A 25,090-nucleotide genomic window follows, 5' to 3' on the forward strand; every position below is an offset into this window, starting at 1 on the left:
ACACCAAACAGACCACACTATTGTTCCTAGGCATAGCCTATCTCACTCCTCACAGCATGCACACAGCAAACTCTTGGATGCAGAAGATGGCCATGGATGTTTTCTAACACAAATAAGCAGCCGGTTGGAAACATTTTCAAAAAAATATAATCTATTTATGTTAGTGTCTGTAAGATTATGTTATAGGCCACTTTAAATGTGTAGGAATGACAACCACAATATAGACTGTAAAAGGAATGCATTTTCAGTATCAGTATGCCAAGTGCTGCCCAAAGGATGCAACAACTGGACAATACCAAAATGAATGCACAATGTCCTAGTCTTTATCTGCTCAAAATCTAAGACAGCCCCAGTTATTTTCCATCATTCAAGCATTTTACTTGTCTTCAAGAAGGTTTTAACCAAGAAACCCATAAATAAGGAGGCCTAGCACAACATGACTCATAAAAAAAAAACTAAAGTTTTTAGAACATTTTTAACATGGATAAGAAAATAAACCAAGAAATTATGGACTACAAAATCCATAATCATTTACCAGAGGGCCTCACTAAACACCAGAGGTACACCATTAAAAGAAGAGCTTTAAATTATGTGCTCAAGGGTAAGTATCGAATTGATCTACCATTAATTACAGTAAGTACAGTTGTTCTGTTGTATTAGACTAAAATGTTGTTTTTGTCCAGATGTGAAGTTGAGAAAACCCAACATGCGGTGGTCAGCCGCTATGACTGGCCTGGAATGGAGGCTGACATTCGCAAGTGGGTCATACAAATTTGCCTTTGAGGTTTTTACATTAGGGCCTACATAAAAAAAACGATCTGTCAAATTGAAGCAATAATACATTGGATTTAATTAAACAGTCATGTGTGATATATATCCTTTATGGCAGAGGATGGTAATCAATACAGCTGTGTAATGGTTCATTATTATCATATTATCATATTATTATTATCAACATAAAACACAAAAAACTCAGTTGCAGATTGTGCAATCTTTCTGTGCACATTTCACTCTCCTGGCTCTATTTTTCTGATAAAAACTAGAGGTGTGAATCTTCACTCACGATTCGATGACCATTCAGCTGTCAATGATTCAAATGCAAAACGATTCTTGATGCATCGCGATGCATCTATGGCGTCCTCAATATCTATATAACTGCACATGGCTACTTTTTCATCATTTAAATGCCCCTTTTATTCAGAAAGTCCTTCCAATAATCAGACTACAGCAGTTTACAAAATAAAAGCTACATCTTTTCAATACATAAACATTACAAAAACAAGACATTTATCCATCTGCTGTGCCTTTCACGTTTGTCTACAATAATATTGTTTTCACATGGCAGCTTTATGATAAGGCATCTATTGACTCTGCTGCACACAACTCTCTCAGAGTTGGACAGCAAGGTTGACAGCGCCTACTCAGATCTTGGCTGATTAGCTAGGCTTGCTGTAACAGTTATTATTTATGGCTGTAGACGTGCCCCGAGATGTCTGTTTAAAAAAATACTCTGCAAGTTTTTTTTGCTTTTTTTTTAAATCACTCTCAGATGATCCAACACGCCTCCTGCATAAGTAACGTTAGCCTTATGTGCCACAATTCAAAGCATGGGAGCAACGTCACAACGTAACTTTGTTTACTGTCCGGCCTCAGCTGGACAATAATCTGCATAAGTGTGAGACTCTTGATTATGCTCTGCTCCTGCATCGATACAGAATCTTCCACGTCCACATCACAATGTATCTTACAATCGAGAAATTTCCACATCTAGGTTGACATCTTTCAGTCTGTTCCTCAGTGGGGTTTGACCTATAAAAATGATGAGTAACAGTCATTTGTAAAATTTTATTTTATATTGTCCCAAATGTGCTCAATGAATGCATCCTTTTGTGCTTACCAAATTGAGGGCAGAGAACAGCCTCTCCACGTCTGCTGTCTGGACTGGTGCAGTGAGGGCAATGGCTGCTGCCAGACTAAGATGAGGGTAGAGCTCCCTGGCCGAGGGAGAGACCAGCCACAGCATAAGCCACAGCAAACCTTGTGATTAGAGAGCTTGACTCTTTCCTGGAATTCATCCCAATCCATCACAAGAACCTCCTTTTTCAGACTTGGGAAAGACTGCCAAGAAGTTGATGTGGTCACACCCATGGTTTTCATCTGTGCTCTCCAGAATGGGGATTCAGCACTCTAAAAATCTCCCAGGTTACCCATCTGTGGGAATCTGCTTTCCAGGTTTTCAACGAGCAGGGGTAGGAAGTGGTCCATAACCTGTAATGCATATTATTAATTTACTTAAAAGGAAGGTCTAGATCTCATTTGCAATTTTTAGTTAAGAAATTAACATACATTGGCTTTAAGCCTGTCCCAAACACCATCTTGGAAGTAGCCAGGGACCTTTTCTGACAAAGGCTTCAGACCAGTGTCTGATCCAAGCCAGTTCATCCATCTCCTTGTCCTCATTTTTTGAAGGGAGTAGATACCAAAACAGATACCTTTTAACAAAGAACAAATGTTTACTGACAATGATCATAAATCATGTAAGATTGATGTACAGATAGCCTAGATTTATCAATTACCTTGTGTTCCACCTGTGCAATAAACAGGTTTCTTCTCTGAAAAACCTGAAACTGTCTGTGCAGTGTTTTGTGCACAACCTGCATTAGGCACAACATTGGTGGGAAGAATTCATGTTTAAAAAAATCTGTGGAGCCTCTCAGCCGTTGGCTCATATCTGGCCTGCATAGATAGATCAGCTAGGATAGCCGGCATGGTTTTTCGCAGCACATCTGTTGCTTGGAGACTTGCTACTCTCCCACCTGGTCTGGTTGCCTCCCTTAATATACAAGAGACCTATTAAAGTTAATATATCTGCAATCTTTGAAAACAAGTCTAATGATGAGAGATGTTTTTTCTTTTAAACAGTACCTGCAGTTTGAGCAGTGGGACCTCAAAGTGCTTCTCCATTGCTTTGAGGTTGGCTGTTCTGTTACTAGATGCTTGGTAAAACCAAAATGTGGTCCCAATGGTTCCGGTGTACTTGGCTAGGTAAGGTATATGTTACCTTTCCTTAACACTATCTGAGACAGCTAGGTTTAGTCGGTGAGCAACTCAATGGACAGTCACAAGGCCAGGGAACATATCCTGCACTTTCTTCCTGACCCCTGATATTCGACCTTATGGTAAATAAGTTACTGTTAAATTCCCACATTCATTATCACCACTGATACCATCTTTGTAATAATAAGACAAAAACAAAAACATACCAATCATGACAGAAGCACCATCACTTGCAAAAGAAGTAAGTGTCCATGAGTAGTTTCTTTTCTGCTGTGTCCGCATCCCTAGCCTTCACATCTGTCATACAGAGGACTGCAGATTTTACCACAGTACCTCCCTTTTCATCAGGTCCAATGTATCTTAAGTAGAATTTTTAGCCAATGAATTTGCAAACAGAAGTCACATCTGGAAATATATCAATTATGATATCAATACAAAATTAAGCTAACGTGACAACAAGTCCCAACTGTTTTGTCACAGCAATGTGTGAGAAATTAAATAGTTTTGAATTCAGTAATCAATGTACGGTAGAGAACAGATAGGGATGTGAGAGGAGGGGAGATTGCCCTTTAAGGTGTAACGGTCAGAAAGTCACGTGAGGGGCAATTCTCTTCGTGTGAGGTGTTTACAGGAAGGTAGATGGGATGACATTTACTGTCCAATAAAACATCAAAGGGTCACTGCCCTGGGAAAGGCATGATCAACACAAACATCAGGGAGTCATTGTTTTGGGAAGAAGTGATTAATGACTGTCGTAAAATATGCAACCACTGTATTTAAGTCAGAAACATTTGGAAGACTGCAAAGAACACTTCAGGTCTTCTCTCCATGCTGCATGTATTAAAGAGATCTGATTCATCACACCGAGTCTAAAATTCTTTGGAGAATTAGCAACTCTCTACCTCAACAAGGAGAATTTCCCTTACAAATGTCCGTTGTCTCATCTACCATAAATCCTCAGGCTGGGGACTTTGAGACTTCTGCCACAAGTTGGTCTTCCAGCATGGTCCCAATGATCTCCAGAATTTCATCAATAATCCTTGCACTTGTATATGAAGTGTTAATACCCACCTACAGTAACAAAAGAAATTGGCGAGCAAAATTAAGCACATAACAGCATTAAATTGTTGGCCTATACCTGTTCTAATCTACACAAGCCTATTTTTTAATCTACACTTTTTTTAGGCTGACTACCCAAGTAAAACTCACATTCAGTGCATCAAATAAGGATCAGACGATCCTTTGTCACATTTGAAGCACATTGCTGGTGTGATGTGGCCACTTTTGCTTGGCAAACTCATAGATAAGTTGGGAGCAGCCTTCCAGGGCTTTATGCTCAATGTCTGCTTGGACAGCTAGAGCTTGGACAACTGTTCTTCCTGAATACAATGATGAATACAGTAACACTATCCTGACAGTTTTCCAGAATTTCATACATGTTTTGTTACCTGCTCCGAGATTGCTGTCTTTCTTTACAGAATCATGGTGTGTCTCAGACCTCTGATGACAGACAACATTATCCAGTCTGTAGTTCTTACTAGGCTGCTTTATGAAAATAACATGATGTGAGTGATTGTGTTTTCTGCAGAGTACACACAACATCCCACTAGGCATGGTCATGAGCCAACTATGGCTTTTGGGCCATCTTGGGAATATGAAAAGAATATGATGACAGAATTAAGTGAATTCTTACTATTCCTCAATATTGGTAACTTGTATAATCGCTCACCCTTCTCTGGTTTGAGTCTCAGACAGACACTCTCTTTAGTCCTGAACTGTCTCATATAGCTGGCCGGTTTATTAAGAAAGTAGACAGTAGGAGACATTGATAAAGTATTAAACTTCCCCATACTAAGTTACTCTCCTAGTCTAGAGATGTTAAAATAGCTTATTATAGTCTGTCACCTCTCTCTTTCCTCCGCTGTCCTTGGCCTTTTATTAAGGAATGCCGTTACCTTCTTTGTTTTAATTCTGGAAATTAAATTTCAAGTTACTGCATTATTTTAGACATCAGTGACAAACAACTGTGATTTTTTCTTGGGCTGTGTTAGCCTTTAATGCGCCCCATGTTTACATATTTTGGTTTTGAAATGACTAATACAAACAGTTTTGGAATTGGTCCAGTAGATTGCCTCAGCCGGCAGCCATGGAATGGGCTGCAATTTCCTTTTGGGCAACTGCGCCCATGAAAGTAACTGGTGTCCACGCAAAGTGCTTGTTTTCGCCACAAACAGGCTCAGATTGTTATTTTAAGTGTCTGGCAGCATTATGGAAGGATCCATACAGAGATAGACCTTTGTGTTAAAGATTAAAATCCTTTTTATTTAACCAGAAACCGCCGTTCTGATGTACTTTGTACTTTTTGGCAGATTCAGCCCATTGCGCAGCTGCTGGCTGGACCTAGTCATTTAAAGACCACAATATGTAAAAATAGGGTCCAGGTTTAAAGATACTGAAGTTATCCTTTAAGCTAACCTAGCTTTCATTACAAACACACATTTGTTTGCCTCATGAATAACAATTAATCGCTTACCTTGATCTTGTGAATTTGTTGCCGTTGCCTCCAGCTCCTCACTTGAGTGCCGCACGTTGTAGCAGTTGCAGCAGACGGTGCCAGGGTACCAGTCAGAATATAAATCTAATCAGAATACTTTTTGTTTAGTTATATGTCAACCTTACCCAAGGACCCATGTATTTCAGTGCATGGCCCCTTATTTAAAGTGAAACTCTCACCAAAATGCAACCTAGGCTTTTTTGTGAAGGAACCCAAGTCAAACCTTCGTGTAAAAGCATAATTACGACGAAAAAGCCACTTTTAAGATTTACTGTATTTTCGTTTTCAGGTCAAAATCATTTTCAATGGCGTGCTTGGGGCAACTTTACGGTAGCATCAAAATCGCTATTTTTAAAAGACTAAGAAGACTCGACAACATGAAACTTTGCTTGCAGTATCACCAGGGTCTCTACACATGAACACGAGCATTGAGAACATTGTTTGTGTACACAGAGTTTACTAAAAAGAAGGTTTTTGAACAACTCATGCAACAACCAGAAATCAACAGTCAACAAGAAACCTCCACACATGAATTTAGCAGACCAAAACAGTGTATTTATAAATTCAGTGCCCCAACACAGTTCAAATAACCCAAAAAGTGTCTCTTCCTCTCAACAGAGAAATCACTCCTCTTCAAGATCTCCCAAACAAACAGAAAAATACTCAGTTTGAGTCTCAGTATCAGTTCAGTCAACAAAACAAAACTAAGTGATGCCTTGTGCGTCACATAAACAGTCTTTGAGATCTCCTGAACAAACAGAAAAATACTCGGTTTGAGCCAGCGCAAACAGGGCCAGCAAAACAAATGGGCTGTTCAGACAAAAGGGAAGAAGAAGTCAAAGGGCAGTTTGGCATCAATGGTGGGTGTGGCTCTGTAACCAGGATGAGCAGGAGCAGAAACTGGTATAAAGGCCACTGAACTCCTGACTGACAAGATACTGCTGCGTCCAGATAATAGCTCCTGTGGGAGAACACAACATCAGACACAGTAGAAAATGTTTGGACCGTCACTGCATCTTCTAATTTTTCCTTCCAGTATTTATCAAAAAGTCAGTCTTACCAAACTGGTGGTGTTGGTCTGGATGATTTCTCTGATGCTCACAATCTGAGTTTGGGGGTTCACCAAGGATCCATATTTAGTCCACTCAATTTCTAAATGAAGTGACAGTGGGATGCTGCAACTCTGTGCTTCCTGCAGATGACAAACATACAGCTGGATTGTGGCCTCACAACATAAGGCATACACTACTTTAAGTGCGCTCAACTGTGGAAACATGTATAGTATTGATTAATGCTGGTTTAATGATCTAAACTAGAATGGCATTCAGTAGAGCGCATATCTCTGCCAAGTCTGTATACTTGTGTGTGTGTCTGTGTGTGTGTGTGTGTATGTATTAGGGCTGTCATTATAAAGCAATACTTTCAATTATTTAATTATAGTAAAAAAGACACTTTAAAGAATGACGCCTCTTGACCAGCAGATTTGTCCACATGATGGCGGCAGAAAACTAAAGCTCCACTCCAGTAAGACTTTCTAACTGTTACCATTGTTTCTCAAACCAAGAATGGGATGAGGTTAAATGTTGAATCTACGCTGTACCCATGGCGTGGTCTAACATGCACCCCCCCAAAATGTAACTGCATTTCACAACGATGTGGGCCGCTAGGCCAAGTCTTTTAAGCCAGTTTTGTATGGAGCCGCGTGTGTCGTGTTTAAAGAGGAAAGTACAGCTGGCAATACACTCACCACCGCCAGCAACACAGACACACCAGCACACATGTATAAATGCTCACTATGGTGTCGACCACTTGCTTAGGTTACAGCATGGCTCTTCATAGAGCACACGTGCGAGGCCAAACTTGGTGGATGACTTAAAAGTCCTAGATTCTCATTTTGTTAAGTTTAACCACAAAATTAAGTTTTTTTTCAAAAGTTACAAAACTTTTTCAGGAAAGATCATGAAAATACCAAAACACATTAGAGTGGGGCTTCAAAAAACAACCAGGTGGAAGTGTTGACAGGAGCACTGTTTGTGCAGTTTATGCAGCAAGGAATTTTTGTACTTGACTACTTCAAGCTTCAAATATCACCTCATTTTAGAGTTTAGAATCTCCAATTATTAATTGATTCACTCATCTACCAAAATACATTTGCACTGAAATATTTTTAATTGCTTTATATCTCTCTCCCTCTCTCTCTGTCTCGCTCTATCTATCTATCTATCTATCTATCTATCTATCTATCTATCTATCTGTCTATCTGTCTGTCTGTCTGTCTGTACCATTCATGTAGATGCCACTTGACACACACCACCCACTCAAACACCGTTGTGGACCAAGCACTCCCCCTCATGTCAATGGCACTCCCCAATGGCAGTGTCACCAAAATGTATTGTACTAATTTGCAATGACATGACTTCCACTCCTATCAGATTCAGGAACTGACTGGTCTAACTGTGCTCACCCGGGGATTGAAGTTGTTTTTGACTGGCAGCCAGTCTAGTGGATAGCCTAACGGGGAGTTTCCAAAGGATGCCACATATGGAGTATAGTTTGGTCCTCTCAGAACATCCAGAAGCATATGAGAGACCAGGGAGCAGTTGTCAGCATCCACCATTCTGCAGAAACAAGACAAGTCACCATGTATATAGACAGACACTGTACCTGTACATAGTGATGAGATTTGTTGAGTGTGAGTGAAGCCCTGCCTTAATGTGCAACCAGACACAGAGTCCAGACCGAACAGGACAGGGAAGTGCTGATGCGGTCCAAGCAAACAGTCCTGGTCCTCAGTACTGTGGAGAAGAGACAAGGTTTCTCTGGGGTCGACACTCTGAACAATCCCAGTGAAGACACCTGTCAAGGACAAATCCTGGGCAATGAAGAGCATCAGAACATTATCGTGTTGGTGAAGGTTCTCAGTCATCCAGGTCATGGTAATTTCTACGTGCTATGTCGTAGGCAAATGGACTTCAGTTTCAGCTTCAGAATCCATCTATGTCAAACTGGAACGACCGTCTTTGAACAGAGGAGGTGGCCTACAACACCACCTATCATCTACCTACAATGCACAACTGAGTTCCCTCCCCAGACAGCTTAAAAACCATTCACACCTGGGCTCACCTAGCCCTAGCAACCCACATGAAGGCCAGTTGGGTCAACGACCCACGAGTAGCCCTAACGACGCTGAGACTCAGAGCTCACGTGTCCCGACTCTGCAAGGACACTCCTACACAGGGTTTAAAAGCCTCCAACTCCCCTCCCGTTAGTTAGAACTGAAGAAGCCTCTTGGATGACAGGTGAAACGTCTTCAAGAAACTGAAACAAGTCGAGTTGCCTATGACATAACACTTAGAATCAGAACATTATCCCACCTTTTGTCAAATGCTGTCAAAGTACCCATAACCCCACATCACCACTAGTATCTATGAATCAGGGTGAGGGAAGTTCAGTGTTAAAGGAGAATTCTAAATTCAGACACTTAGAATAGCAACCATAGCCTGTTGGTGACAAAAACAAGCACTTTTAGTGGATCCCACAGGATTGCGTTGCAGCCATTTCAGCTGGTGATCTTATGTGACTGATTCCAAAAATGTGTATGAATCATTTACATACCAAAACGTGTAAATAAAGGGGCCAGGTTTAAAAATACTGGAATTCTCAGATAAAGGATATTCTGCTGCTCTTGTTCCTGACACAAGAGGTAGTCCAACCACATAACCTGGATTTCCACTGTAGTGAACAGCCACCTCTTCCTCGTCCTCCTGTTTAATAGACACAAGACAAAGTACATTTAGTCTCAAGATTAACACATTTTCAATTATTACATTTATAGATTGCACAGGCCCAACTTTTTATTACTTAATCAGAATGAACTATTATAACACCCCTTGACATTGAAGGAAAGGTATATTTCCTTCACTAGCAACAGTCCACAGGATTATTTTGGAGCTTTATTTGACAGTAGAGAATCAGGCAAGGTTTACTATATGTGTAGCTTCGTCAGCGATTAGTCAGCAGTCTCCTCTTTTCATTATCTCCATCATCATTCAGATATTTTCATTTCATGGTTCGAGAGACAGACACCCTCTCTACCTTTAAGAGTTGGCTTAAAACTTTCCTTTTTGATAAAGCTTATAGTAAGGGCCTGCACAGGCTCTTAGCTATGCTGCCATAGGCTTAAACTGCTGGGAGATTTCCCATGATGCACCCAGCTCTTCTCTCTTCCTCTCTACCTGTACACATTCAATAATGCATGTTATTGACTTGGCATCTTCCCCGGAGTCTCTGGGCTCTCTGGTCTCACAGGTTCCTATTGATCATGGTTGGTCATGCCGCTATGGTCCTGCTTGACTCCTACAATCATCGCCATTTTTATTATATATATTTATTTATTATTATAACATTTAAATTATTATATCTGTTATTAGTGTCTTCGTTAGTGCAACATAGCACGATTAAGACTTCCTTCCTCCTTCCTTCCTTCTTCCTCATGTAGAAAAAAAAGCAACCCTTTTGTGGATAATACTCACTGATAGATAGAAAACATTTTGTTGAGACACTACCTGGACAAATGTGATAAGAAACTCCTGCTCCAGGGACACATCTGCTTCATGAACAAATCCAAGCACCACAGACACCTTCACATTCACTATCTCACCAGCTGGATTGTACCTCATCACATAGACAACCTAAGGAAAAAAACAAAGGGCAAAAAAAAAATTCTGTTTGACAAGAACAAAATACTTAAGGGCAAATACTTAGTACTTTATTGTTTCCTCAGATAAACTGATGAAATATATTGCAAGCTTTATATCCATAAACATAGATACAGGCATGTGTTGGAGTAAGCTAGAATCACCTTCAGCACCACATTAGCACAGAGGGTTGGGTTCAGGAGAAGAGGGTTGATATTTTCTCCATCACTGATCTGTAGTACCGTCTGAGTCCCATCCACAGACTGCAGAATAACTGAAGCCACCTCAACAGGAGCAACCTGCAGCAACGTCACATACACAAAATTGGTCATCTTTATTAACATTTATCACAGACATTTTTCATCATCATCCCCTGCTTTCAACTGACAACAGTGTGCAGGGTTACAGTTTGTACATTGATAGAGATGGCAAAGCCTGTGGATCCACCACTTCTTCTCGGTCCAAACTAAAATATCTCAACAACTACTGGACGGATAGCCACAAAATTTTGAACAGATAAACATGGTGAACTGACTTCCCTTTGGCACCATCAAGTCAAAAATTTAATCTGTCCAGTACTCTGGTTTATGACCAAGTATCTGCAAAAACAATGACACTCTCAACAGCCACAGCTGTACTTACTGTTTGGTGCTAGTTAGCAAATATGCTAAACTAAGATTGTAAGCATGGTAAAAAAGAACTAAACATCAAAATGTCATTGTGGGCATGCTGACATTAACATTTAGCTGGAAGCACCAGTGACAGAGCTGCTAGCTTGGCTGTACACTTTTCATTGTGTTTTACCAAAATTCCAGGCAGCCTTTGGTTTCCATTGTTACAGATATGTTGACATTATAGGGCCAGTAGAGTACAGATTCGTTTAAAAACATTGCATTATAGCAGTGTTTTGGCATTAAAAAAAATCAGACAGGAGTCTGTGGTGGGTCAAGTATCAAGTTCCATGAAAGGCAGGTGAAACAAACCCGTGTCAGTATGGTATTATTGAATAGTGTGCAGTAGTGTAAAGCAACAGTGAATTGTGGTGTAATAGCTCATGACTTCCTCCTTCTCGGGAACTGAGCAACAGCTAAGAGAGAAATGGCATTTTTCGTGTCTTTACATTGCAGCATTTCACCTCAACCTGTCTGTGCTAACTTATTGCACTATGTGCTTGCCACATGTTACTGGGACCTATTTACTCTGGGCAAAATAAATGTAGGTGTCTTGCTAAATTTCCTGCTTAGACAGGGGCTTTGATGACATGCGAACATTTTTAATACAAACGTTTATGCAGTTCCTTAATTATTCTACAGCACCCAAAAACACCTGCATACCCCAAAATGTTCTCCCAGATGGGTGTCAAAACAACACTGAGCTGGGAGGTCATTATCGGATATTGAGGTTCTGTTGGCCACTAAAACAAAATGGGGTGTTTTAAGGGGTGTACCTTTGAAGATATGGATCAGCTGAAAAATAATAAAGACAATTACAATGTAGAGTAATGTGAAGACAAACGGTATACTCTAACTCTTCACATCATGGAGAGACAATGTGGCTATATACTAATACATGTAAAGTATGTATGATTATGTATGTATATACAGCCCTGTTTCCACCAAGCAGTACAGTTCAGTTCAGTTTGTTAAACAATTGTTTGCATTATCAAAAAGATAGTACTAAAATAACTGTTTGGTACTGTCCTGTTTTACCTCACCCTGTTGAGGTACCGAGTCTGCAGCCTGTGTGTTTGAATGAGTTTATTTGCAAAGAAACTGAGACAAAGTTTTGTGTGTGTTCCTCTTATACAGAATCAAACATAATAATGTATTAAGTAGTGTCTATAGTAAGTGTCTATAAGTAGACACCTGTTTCCAGTTTTTCCAGCTCAACAGCACTAGGCCTACACACCTTTCCTGTTATGAAACCAAAATGTCCCAATCAAAAGGAAATGACAAGATTTAGAACTTGATGTGAATTTTGCTTCATTAATGTTTCTTGATGAAGGTTCTCAGTCATCCAGGTCATGCTAATGTGCTGTAGCGCAGGCAACTGGACTTGTTTCAGTTTATTGAAGATGTTTTACCTCTCATAAGGACATGTGTGAGTTCTGAGTTTCAGAGTCGTTAGGGCCACTTGTGGGTCATTGACTTAACCGGCCTTCATGTGGGTTGCTAGGGCTAGGTGAGCCCAGATTTGAATGGTTGTTAAGCTGTCTGGGGAGGGAACACAGTACTGCATTGTAGGTGGGTGATAAGTAATGTTCCTCCTCTGTTCAAAGATGGTCATTCCAGTTTGACAAAGATTGATTCTTTTACTCCTTTTTCAAACCATAGGTCTTCCCTGGCCAAGATGTTTACATTGTTGTCGTCAAAGGATTTTTTCTCCTTCAGATGTAAGTGGACAGGAGAGTCTTGACCTGAGGAGTTGGCCCTCCTGTGTTGTGCCATTCGTTTATGGAGAGGTTGTTTTTTCTCCCCAATCAGTCAAACTGGAATGATCGTCTTTGAACAGAGGAGGTGGCCTACGACATTACATATCACCCACCTACAATGTAGTACTGACCTATGATTATGGAGAACTCATGTAATAATGTAGTAATGACTAGCTCTGAGTACTCATGGGTCAACATGTTAATGGGCATCGTGGCTGGTGTGTTACCATCGTTGGTCTCTAGTTTTCTTTTCACAGTGTAAAAGAATTCACCATTACCTCTTCATCTGTACAATTTATGATATTGTACAGGTCCTTCTCAAAAAATTAGCATATTGTGATAAAGTTCATTATTTTCTGTAATGTACTGATAAACATTAGACTTTCATATATTTTAGATTCATTACACACAACTGAAGTAGTTCAAGCCTTTTATTGTTTTAATATTGATGATTTTGGCAAAAAAGTCAAGAAAAACCAAAAATCCCTATCTCAAAAAATTAGCATATTTCATCCGACCAATAAAAGAAAAGTGTTTTTAATACAAAAAAAGTCATCCTTCAAATAATTATGTTCAGTTATGCACTCAATACTTGGTCGGGAATCCTTTTGCAGAAATGACTGCTTCAATGCGGCGTGGCATGGAGGCAATCAGCCTGTGGCACTGCTGAGGTCTTATGGAGGCCCAGGATGCTTCGATAGCGGCCTTAAGCTCATCCAGAGTGTTGGGTCTTGCGTCTCTCAACTTTCTCTTCACAATATCCCACAGATTCTCTATGGGGTTCAGGTCAGGAGAGTTGGCAGGCCAATTGAGCACAGTAATACCATGGTCAGTAAACCATTTACCAGTGGTTTTGGCACTGTGAGCAGGTGCCAGGTCGTGCTGAAAAATGAAATCTTCATCTCCATAAAGCTTTTCAGCAGATGGAAGCATGAAGTGCTCCAAAATCTCCTGATAGCTAGCTGCATTGACCCTGCCCTTGATAAAACACAGTGGACCAACACCAGCAGCTGACATGGCACCCCAGACCATCACTGACTGTGGGTACTTGACACTGGACTTCAGGCATGTTGGCATTTCCTTCTCCCCAGTCTTCCTCCAGACTCTGGCACCTTGATTTCGGAATGACATGCAAAATTTGCTTTCATCCGAAAAAAGTACTTTGGACCACTGAGCAACAGTCCAGTGCTGCTTCTCTGTAGCCCAGGTCAGGCGCTTCTGCCGCTGTTTCTGGTTCAAAAGTGGCTTGACCTGGGGAATGCGGCACCTGTAGCCCATTTCCTGCACACGCCTGTGCACGGTGGCTCTGGATGTTTCTACTCCAGACTCAGTCCACTGCTTCCGCAGGTCCCCCAAGGTCTGGAATCGGCCCTTCTCCCGGTCTTCCTCAGGGTCCGGTCACCTCTTCTCGTCGTGCAGCGTTTTCTGCCACACTTTTTCCTTCCCACAGACTTCCCACTGAGGTGCCTTGATACGGCACTCTGGGAACAGCCTATTCGTTCAGAAATTTCTTTCTGTGTCTTACCCTCTTGCTTGAGGGTGTCAATGATGGCCTTCTGGACAGCAGTCAGGTAGGCAGTCTTACCCATGATTGCGGTTTTGAGTAATGAACCAGGCTGGGAGTTTTTAAAAGCCTCAGGAATCTTTTGCAGGTGTTTCGAGTTAATTCGTTGATTCAGATGATTAGGTTAATAGCTCGTTTAGAGAACCTTTTCATGATATGCTAATTTTTTGAGATAGGAATTTTGGGTTTTCATGAGCTGTATGCCAAAATCATCAGTATTAAAACAATAAAAGACCTGAAATATTTCAGTTGGTGTGCAATGAATCTAAAATATATGAAAGTTTAATTTTTATCATTACATTATGGAAAAGAATGAACTTTATCACAATATGCTAATTTTTTGAGAAGGACCTGTATATGGTATCATTGAAATCCTTGACCATCAAAAACATACGGGTAGACATAACCTTTACTGTGTTATCATGTTTGGTTCAGAAGCTATGATGCAAAATACATAATTCAGCTATGGCGGCAAGTAAAATTGCTGCAATGGCCACCACGTGGTGTTTTTGCAATAGCACCATCTCTGAAAATGTCCCCAAACTGTGCAAGTCTACCAAGTTTCATGCTTTTATAGAAAAGTAAACAATTTAACAAACACATGTGTGTGCTGTGTGTGGTTGAGAAAAAGAGTGAGAGCAGCAGAGAAAAGACGAATAACGTGAGCGGGGCAGAGGTAAAAAAGGTTATCAGTTTGTATATGTTGTCAATCTGGCTGTAATCTACAGTACAGGTCACAGTGTGTCACTTAATAGATGCCAGACCAGTCCCCCTGTTGTTTTCCAAGTGCTGGAAAGTGAAAGTGGTTACTCCAAAGCTGGCCAGTAACAACCCTGCTTATATTTAATAGTACCGTTCACAGTGGAAACACAAAGCTAATCTAGGGCTTACTGTTCTGAGGTGTAACAAACTGAGCTGAACTGGACCAGACTGTTTGGTGGAAATTAGGCTTCAATTGTACCTGTTTAGTTGTCAACTGCCGATTCTATGAGTCTATCATTGTGATGACCATGTGATCACTTCTACAATGTACATAAAATATGTTGCAATTGTTATGAGACTAAGCAAAGCAGGCAGATTAATTAACAAATTAATCTGATGAATTTATCAATTAATCCCCCCAAACAAAAACAAACCTGTTTTTCTGACCAGTAGTCCCAAATAAAAGATATTTTGTTTTTATGATTAGAAAACAAAGAAAGCATAATCAGACATAATCTGTTACAAAAATATTTGTCAATTGATTTTCTGTAGATCAACTTATTAACTAACTAATTGTTTCAGAATTAAACACACAAAAAGTCAACATACTTACATCTGCAACTTTATTCTTCCCCTGGCAATGAAAAAGATTTGGTTAAACATCTTTAAATTAATATCAATAGAATCACTATTGTAGAGTTCTGTGTTTTAAGCATTTCCAATACAGTAGCTTGTTCATCTTGTGCAACCTCTGTACAAACATCCATGATACTTTGTTTTCTTATCAAAAAATTAAAAGAAATCACTAGTAAAATCCGCCCAGAAATACTTTCCAGCTGTCTGAAATATTAAAGGGTTAGTTCATTGTCACTGAATAATCTACAGTAGACGGTGGTCAGCATGCCCCCAGTTTGGAGAAGCAGGCAGAAGAACTGGCATGGAGGCAATGCAATGTAATGCTAAGAATGGGGGCAGCAGCAAAACATACACCGATCTGCCACAACATTAAAACCACCTACTTAATTAATGCAGGTTCCCCTTATGCAGCCAAAACAGCTCTGACCTGTGAGCATGTACTTGGTCCACAACGGTGTTTGGATGGGTGGTGTGTGTCAAGTGGCATCCACATGAATGCTAGAACCCAAGGTTTCTCAGCAGAACGTCGCATTGTTATGAGATAATCAATGTTATTCAGATCATCTGTCAGTGGTTTTAATGTTACGGCTGATTGGTGTACATAGCCATCTAAAAATGTAAGTTTGGTATTGCAATGGTAAACTGAAGCCTTTATACTGATTTCTTGAAGCTCATCATACTCCTTTAACAATTAAAAGTATTTTTACCTTGCAGAACATGGGAGTTTGAATGTCTACTGCTGCTTAGATCAATTAGTTTGTTTGAGTGTGACTTTGGTGTTTGACCACATTGTTTTTGGATCTGAACTAACTATTGAATGGTAATTGTCAACTTTTGGAGCAGGTAGAGAAAAATGGCTGAAGCAGTATTGCACTTCAATAAAGTAAGGGAACTGGCAAAAGACACATTTAATCGCTATATATCTCCCAGGGTGCATGAAACACCACTGACGGATAATATGGAAAGTAAGAGTGTTTGATGGTGGAGCAGCAGTATGTCGCAGTGTAAATGTAGGACTCACAGCAAAGAGCTGGATGTTGGTGTAGGTGTCAATGCTGAGGGCCAGCAGAGTGCTGCAGTCCTGCTCCAGGACCACATCCCGAGAACACCGACTGCTCTGATCCTGTAGGAAGGCTGGGGAGAAAAACAGGAAAAACCAAAGCAACCACATGCAAAAAAAAAAAATAAAAAAATAAAAAATAATTACAATGAAATAATAGGATGAAAAGTCTTATTTCTTAAAATGTCAGACTATTCCTTTACAAGAGAACTAAGAAACACTCTTGATGGCATATAATGATGAAATAATCTTAATATGAAAGCATGAAGGATTTTCTCCTTATATTTCTGAATAAACAGAACGGCACCACTCGGCACTCCTCTGTATAACCCAGATTTTACATCACGTAATCTACACTAATCAACCTTTACTGTCTTCACTTTTATTTGAGTTGCACTTTGTACTATTTTAGTTGTAGGTTGGATGTATGACAGCAGTTGTGATATGTCAATAAGTAAACTCTACAGGTCCAATTGTAAATATAATCTTAACTTACATCCATGTTAGAAGTTTCATATAACACAGTTGAAAAGTTGGAGGTTGAGAAAGGATCTGTAGTCAAAACTACACTACAGCTTCATATATTTTATAAATTTATTCTACTACCTTATTTAAAAAAAAAAACAGTCATTCACATTATGTATGAATGCATTTTGTTTTGTTTTGAACTAACCAATCAGTAGAGCAGCTATGGACATGCCAGATTTAAGAGTAAATGTAAATTAACCAACAACCATTTTTTGTTGATATTTAGAATGGATGTAGCTAGCTAGCAAGGAAGATGGCACTCTCATTCTTAATCCCACCTACAAATCTGTGACTGGTTGATTGTGTATCCAAAAGGGGGCCACAGTGAGCACAACCAGAGACGGTTCAGAAACAAGATTGCTCACTGAAGAGTCACTTTACTGTATCTGTGTCACATGGGTTACGCTCAAGGGTAAGACAGGCAGTTAATAACATTCAATAAAGCTTTTAATGGATCTTTTTTTGGCACAAAACCAGACCAACTTGGATTACTGAACAAATCAAAGATGTGGGTGGTGATTCACAGGTCTGGGACCAGACTAGTTTAGTGTACATTTTGGAATCACATCTCATTATGTCAGTGCAGTAAAAGCTTGAGTTTGAGTGATTAATGGGGTACAATTTAACTGTATTAAGATGTAATAGCACATTCTTCCTTTTATGAATTAAAGGTTGGATTCATATGTCCATATCCAGGACACTCTTGTAAAAGAGATTTTTTATCTCAATGAGTCTTTTACTGGTTAAATAAAGGTTAAAAAAATAAAAAAAAGTAATAAAATGCGCCCTTGCTTTTAGTTTCTCTGCACCCAACAGGTGAAACAAGCTTCTTGAAAACCTGAGATCTGTCAGCTCATTAAAATCAGGGCTAACACATTTTTCATTTACTGTGGCTTTTAAATAATTAGATTCATAACTTATTTTTAATTGGTAACTTTTCGGATGCTTGCTTTTTTAAAATTGTATTTTAAATACAACTTTTTTTTCATCCATAACTATTTGTTTATTTTTGCATTATGTTTTTTATTGTCTTTTAAATACAATTTCAACATTTTCTCATGTGTTATTTTCAGCTGTTATGTTTCTCCTGCAATGGACTTGAATGAATTGCCTTGTGTCTGAATGGTAGTATATTAATATAATTTCCTTGCTCAATCTGTTGCTCCCTTTCTTAATAGTGTGTCACTGACTTATTGAGTCAGTTTGCTGACTTTATGACCGTTTTCTTTATGTGCTCTTGTTCACTACTATACACAGTGACAAAAGTGACATTGTCTCACATTATAGTGAGTAGTAGTTACCTGCAGGACTGGTGTCCGCACAGTCAGCAGTAACAGTAGGAGCTGGCAGCCAGAAAATCCCTCTCTTCCCACTGTCTCCTGCTGTCACCATCAGGTCTCCAAACTGAAAACATGAACCAATGCAGAGAGTGAACACTGTTGTTGCATGATAATTACAAATAATGGGTTTGAACAGTTGCCCCTTCAAAGTAGTGACTTACCTGGTATCCAGACACAGTCAGGAGCTCTGCAGAGGACACCTGACCACTATTCTCTTCTGAGCCAAAAATAAAGCTGCTAAATTGTTTAAACAGCGAGTCAAAGTTGCTGCTAGTTGGAAGAGCAGGTGAGGGATGAGAGAATCCATCAACACCTAGACAGAAGAATATTTCTTAAAAATATGTTATTCACATGCAATTTCTACTCCAAATGAACATCATGAATGACTTACGGTTGTGTGACTGAATGCAGAAGACATCATAATTAGTCTCCTTCTGGACAGACAACTGCACCTCTGAATAGCCATCTATTGTACTCCTTAAAGAGTGGGATGCTGCATCTCGGCTACACAGCTTCTTGTTGCCACTGTAAACAAAAAGAATGCACATCATGGATGAGCCTGTTAATACACCATATGTAGACAGAGGTTACTGCCATGTGTAAATCTTTCAGATATATTCAATTAAAGAGTCTTATTAATATTGCTTCACATGGAAACAGAAGGTCATTGTGTGGTAGGGCTCATTTAACTAGGTTGTATTGTTCAAACTTAACATCAAAAGTCTAAAAGAAACAAAAAAGAATAAATCTTATTTTATATATTATATATTTCATATGAAACTTTTTTGTTGTCCTCTCATTTATCATCCATATTCAGTAATGCCAGCTGAATCATAATTTAGGTTGTTTAAAGCACAATAACATATGATTTCATATGATGGAAATCAAATAATGATTTTGTCCATATATCATATGTAATTTGACACAGGCACGTGCTGTAAAGGTGCTTGAATCTACTATAGAACATGTGTAAGAAACCCAAATTTAAAATATCATATCACTTTTAAGGAAAGATCTGAGGCACTCAAGAGGGTAATGATTAAAACACCTTCATAGTACATGGCTAGTCTAATAAATTGTTAAATAGGTAATCAGAGACAGCTGCTCAGTGTGAGCAGGTAGGCAGTCAAATGGTCAGCATGACCTGCTAATGACAGAAAAAAAAAAGGTCAAGAATATGACAGACTCTGTACAACCAAAGGGAAATCTACACCACACAATTTAACATCATTAATTTAACAAATAATCAAAAAAACATACATAATATATACATTCATGTAATAAATATTAAGCTTGGTAGAAGACTGAGAAATTACTTATTTCTCTCTCTAAGGACCTGTCTAAGAGACAACAGAACTATCAGTTCTAAGAGAAAACAATTACAAAAAGGGAGAGAAATACAGTTCGCCATTCAAACCTGGGTAATATGTAGCTTTCAATGTATGAATCCAAAATGACTCTCTTTGCAAGAGTGTTTTGAGCCTGTCTCCACCCCTAATTGAGTTTTCAATATGCTCAATACTTGATATCTTTAAAGAATAACAACTGCCATGATTTACATCTTTATAATGAACAGCCATGGGATATTGGGGATTGCCAGTTCTTATTTCATTCTTATGCTCAGCCAATCTTGCCTTCAATTTACGCTTTGTTCTCCCAATATAGAAATGACCACATGGACATTCAAGTCTGTAAACAACGTATGAGGTATTGCAATTGATAAATGAATTTATAACAAACTTACGACCAGATGTAATGTCAGTAAAGTAGTTAGCATTTATCATATTACTGCAGTGATTACAATGTCCACACTTGTGATTACCTTTTCTGGTGGAGACCCAGGTTTTTCGTTGTATAGGGGGGAGATGACTTTTAACAAGTTTATCATTTAGGGCTGGAGCTCTTCTGAAGCTGATGGTTGGAGCATCTGGGAGAGCTTCTCTAAGAGTACTATCACTTTTCAATATGTCCCAATTTCTTTTGACGATTTGTTTGATTTTATTTGCTTGATTACTATATTGTGTCACAAAGTATACTTGATCTGAATTTTGTGGATTTTTCTGTTTAGAAGCCAACAGTTGTTCTCTAGGGAGACATTTTGCTTTATTGTAAGCTCTGGATATAGTTTTTTGTTGATATCCTCTTGTCCTAAACCTCTGGCTCATGTCTTTTGCATTTCTTGCAAAATCTTCTTCTGAATCACATATACGTTTGAGTCACTGAAACTGACCAAAAGGAATATTATCTGTTAAACAAGGTGGATGGAAACTGTCCGCTCTGAGGATCATATGACTTTACTGAATACAGTTATAAGCAGAAATTATATATATATATATATATATACAGTACAGACCAAACGTTTGGACACACCTTCTCATTCAATGAGTTTCCTTTCTTTTCATGACTATTGACATTGTAGATTCACACTGAAGGCATCAAAACTATGAATTAACACATGTGGAAATATGTACTTAACAAAAAAGTGTAAAACAACTGAAAATACGCCTTATATTCTAGTTTCTTCAAAGTAGCCACGTTTTGCTGATTACTGCTTTGCACACACTCTGCATTCTCTTGATGAGCTTCAAGAGGTAGTCACCTGAAATGGTTTTCACTTCACAGGTGTGCCCTGTCAGGTTTAATAAGTGGGATTTCTTGCCTTATAAATGGGGTTGGGACCATCAGTTGTGTTGTGCAGAAGTCAGGTGGATACACAGCTGATAGTCCTACTGAATAGACTGTTAGAATTTGTATTATGGCAAGAAAAAAGCAGCTAAGTAAAGCCATCATTACTTTAAGAAATTAAGGTCAGTCAGTCCGAAAAATTGGGAAAACTTTGAAAGTGTCCCCAAGTGCAGTCGCAAAAACCATCAAGTGCTACAAAGAAACTGGCTCACATGAGGACCGCCCCAGGAAAGGAAGACCAAGAGTCACCTCTGCTGCGGAGGATAAGTTCATCCGAGTCACCAGCCTCAGAAATCGCAGGTTAACAGCAGCTCAGATTAGAGACCAGGTCAATGCCACACAGAGTTCTAGCAGCAGACACATCTCTAGAACAACTATTAAGAGGAGACTGTGTGAATCAGGCCTTCATGGTAGAATAGCTGCTAGGAAACCACTGCTAAGGACAGGCAACAAGCAGAAGAGACTTGTTTGGGCTAAAGAACACAAGGAATGGACATTAGACCAGTGGAAATCTGTGCTTTGGTCTGATGAGTCCAAATTTGAGATCTTTGGTTCCAACCACCGTGTCTTTGTGCGACGCAGAAAAGGTGAACGGATGGACTCTACATGCCTGGTTCCCACCGTGAAGCATGGAGGAGGAGGTGTGATGGTGTGGGGGTGCTTTGCTGGTGACACTGTTGGGGATTTATTCAAAATTGAAGGCATACTGAATCAGCATGGCTACCACAGCATCTTGCAGCGGCATGCTATTCCATCCGGTTTGCGTTTAGTTGGACCATCATTTATTTTTCAACAGGACAATGACCCCAAACACACCTCCAGGCTGTGTAAGGGCTATTTGACCAAGAAGGAGAGTGATGGGGTGCTGCGCCAGATGACCTGGCCTCTACAGTCACCGGACCTGAACCCAATCGAGATGGTTTGGGGTGAGCTGGACCGCAGAGTGAAGGCAAAAGGGCCAACAAGTGCTAAGCATCTCTGGGAACTCCTTCAAGACTGTTGGAAGACCATTTCAGGTGACTACCTCTTGAAGCTCATCAAGAGAATGCCAAGAGTGTGCGAAGCAGTAATCAAAGCAAAAGGTGGTTACTTTGAAGAACCTAGAATATAAGACATATTTTCAGTTGTTTCACACTTTTTTGTTAAGTATATAATTCCACATGTGTTAATTCATAGTTTTGATGCCTTCAGTGTGAATCTACAATTTTCATAGTCATGAAAATAAAGAAAACTCTTTGAATGAGAAGGTGTGTCCAAACTTTTGTCTGTACTGTATATATATATATATATATATATATATATATATATATATATAAAAGCGCATTTTGTATCAAAAGAAATTCTATTGTTTTGCTTGTGAAGATTTCCTCAAAATTTAATAGCACCCCTTTAGTTCTTTCTACACTCCTATATTTATCAACTTGGGAGCAAATGTGTGCCTTGGGGGAAAAAAAGTATGCATCAAGCTCCACTCTCCTATACCTCTCCTACTTTGCTGCTCAAAATGTGAAAAATGCAAAAGGCCAGTGTTTTACTTGTCCGTTATGGGCTACTGTAGAAACATGGTGGATTGGGTTGACTCTGTGGAGAGGACCCGCTCCCTCTGTAAATATAAAAGGGGCATGCTAAGGTAACTAATACACAATGATTCTAAGTGTAGGTGATTATACTCTTAACTTAATAAAAATATTATTAATTATGAAAATTATATTACATATCTGCCCCTGAATCCAAAATCCTACACACTGGACTTTAATCTACACTGTACAGTGACTGGAAATCCAGCTTCTTTAACTGCAGCTGAGAGACTAACCTGACAGTGACCACAGAGCAGCCAGTGAACAGAGACACCTCCTCACCACACTCTCTGTCACAGCAGCAGTTGATGTCACACACATCCTTGTGCTCATCACAGGGACACAAGCTGTCAACTGCAACACAACACACACAAACAAAAATATGACTTCAGTGTGGTAATATGGTGTACATCGCCATTGAGTTACATAGGCTACTACAATACATACAATACACAGTTGTACATCTCTGATGTTTATGCGTGTACAGTTGATTGTTCATACGTAAAAAGAGCCAGCTAACTGGGCTACTACACTATGACAGTAGCTTTGTAGAGCAGAGTGTCCACCTAGGTTCGCTATTAATGTAATGTAATATCTAATGTTTCTTTATGAAGTGGAGAGTCTGTTTAAAAGTGTAGTTCGTTATAGCGACCGATTACCATTGGTCACAGGAGTGAGCAGGCGGTCGGAGGTGGGCAGGGGCTCAGTGGACAGGGTCGGCTGAACGGGCTCCTCTGTACTGCTGTAGCTCAGTGTTATCGGGGTTGTTGACTCCGTAGGCTGTGTAGTTGTATAATTGTCCATATCGTTAAATGTTACGTTCTTATCACCAAACCCAGCCGTGTTATAGTTGTTGTAGCTCGTTTCATTTTCGTTGGAAGGAACGGCAGTAAACAAGAGAAATAAACTGAAGACTTTTGAAGTGTCCCGACGCACAACAGTCCAGGCCGCCATCTTTGTTTAATCGTTGCTATGGTTCTTCTTCCTCCACTAACGGTTTACGGCTTTTAGTGAAACATTACCGCCACCTGCTGTCCAAGCATTTAACCATTCCACCCACGGATATTTGACGAAGTTGAGAGATACACCATCGGCTTCAGAAATTCCTACCACCGTCAAAAAGACAAACAAACGGTGAATGATGTTGAGGTTTGATGTTCAAATCATTTTGCCGAACATTTGAAAAGCTTGCAAATAATCTTTCCAGAAACGGTGTCCCAAAAGTTAGGGTCTATTTTAGACATAGCCTATTAGAGATATTAACATATTTTAAAATTGAATGAGTGTCTTAATATTACAACGCTCTTGTATATTTACTTAATTAGCATTAATAACATGTCTTTATATGACATTTAAAGCTGCATTAATGTATCATTTTATTTAATTTTGTTCATTTATGGGCATAGAAAAAAGTTGAAAACACATCATTGACATATTATGACCTGCCATGTTATGGCAAATGTGTCAGCAGTTGTCTATTCAGCAGACAGACACGGTGCAACATCATCATTTAATGGAGATGTTCTGGTCCAAATAGTCCTTAGGTCAGATAAATGTTCTTGTTCATTTATTGATGGGTTTGAAATCTTCACCCGTTTTAAGATTTTTGGTTGCAGTGCTGTGATTGTCCACAAGATGGCAGCACAGGACAGTGCAACACAGGAACCGATCAGTTTTCTGTAACCACGTATTCTCTTTCCTCCAGCTACCAACATTTGTAATTTTATCAGCGAAGAGCAGTGATGTATTTACATCAACATTTAATGTATTTACTGCAATTTATATGCTTAATTAAGCTGATGGACTGTGCTATAATTGGTGTAAATGGAACATGGTATTTTTAGGCTGTTTGAGCTGTGGCAAGGGACAACTTTCAACCAAGAAAGATAAGCAAAATACAGACAAACTTACTATGTAATCTTCTTCTTAATTTATTTATGATACAGGATCATTTGGGAAAATCTCAACATTTTTGCATTTAATTATTCAACATTAATATTTAATGTTGTTGGTGAGTTGATGTATTTAAATGGAGGAGCAAGAGGAAATTATATTGTCACTACTACAGTACCCATTCAAAATATTCTATATCACAGATTACCTGATAATAATCAGAGGGGTTTACAGAACCGGTCTAAAGCCCCATGCCCTCACTGCGGCACAGAGTGATGTTTGCTGTTTATTCAAAATGTATTAATATTAGTGTCCAAATTGCACCAAATTCAACAATGCACCTCCTTGGGCCTTCAGCAACAAGCC

At 39.3% G+C, this 25,090-nt stretch overlaps 1 protein-coding gene and 1 long non-coding RNA gene across 4 annotated transcripts; both read right to left on the bottom strand.

Annotated features, from left to right (window-relative positions):
- Positions 1-934: 934 nt before the first annotated feature.
- On the bottom strand, positions 935-5,153 carry LOC311257072. Of its 3 annotated transcripts, none has more exons than XR_014622571.1 (5): positions 3,984-5,153; positions 2,577-3,416; positions 2,347-2,492; positions 1,898-2,268; positions 935-1,809 (listed from the first exon to the last, which is right to left on the bottom strand). It is a non-coding gene; the product is annotated as an uncharacterized lncRNA (long non-coding RNA). The 3 variants fall into 3 exon arrangements; XR_014622572.1 differs by having other exon boundaries at positions 2,577-3,173; positions 3,264-5,153; XR_014622573.1 differs by having other exon boundaries at positions 2,577-5,153.
- A 714-nt stretch (positions 5,154-5,867) lies between these two features.
- Positions 5,868-23,813, bottom strand: tctn1 (tectonic family member 1). The gene is made up of 14 exons (XM_084353845.1): positions 23,491-23,813; positions 23,068-23,185; positions 18,961-19,094; positions 18,731-18,882; positions 18,531-18,633; positions 16,663-16,775; positions 15,619-15,639; positions 10,473-10,607; positions 10,177-10,302; positions 9,287-9,375; positions 8,320-8,457; positions 8,076-8,229; positions 6,672-6,803; positions 5,868-6,572 (listed from the first exon to the last, which is right to left on the bottom strand). Exons 1-14 carry the CDS (start codon positions 23,783-23,785, stop codon positions 6,426-6,428), a joined length of 1,857 nt encoding a protein of 618 aa, XP_084209971.1. The 5' UTR covers positions 23,786-23,813; the 3' UTR covers positions 5,868-6,425.
- Positions 23,814-25,090: the final 1,277 nt, after the last annotated feature.

This window comes from Pagrus pagrus, assembly GCF_965226575.1.
Source record: "Pagrus pagrus genome assembly, chromosome: 5".
In the NCBI taxonomy this organism is placed as follows: Eukaryota; Metazoa; Chordata; class Actinopteri; order Spariformes; family Sparidae; genus Pagrus; species Pagrus pagrus.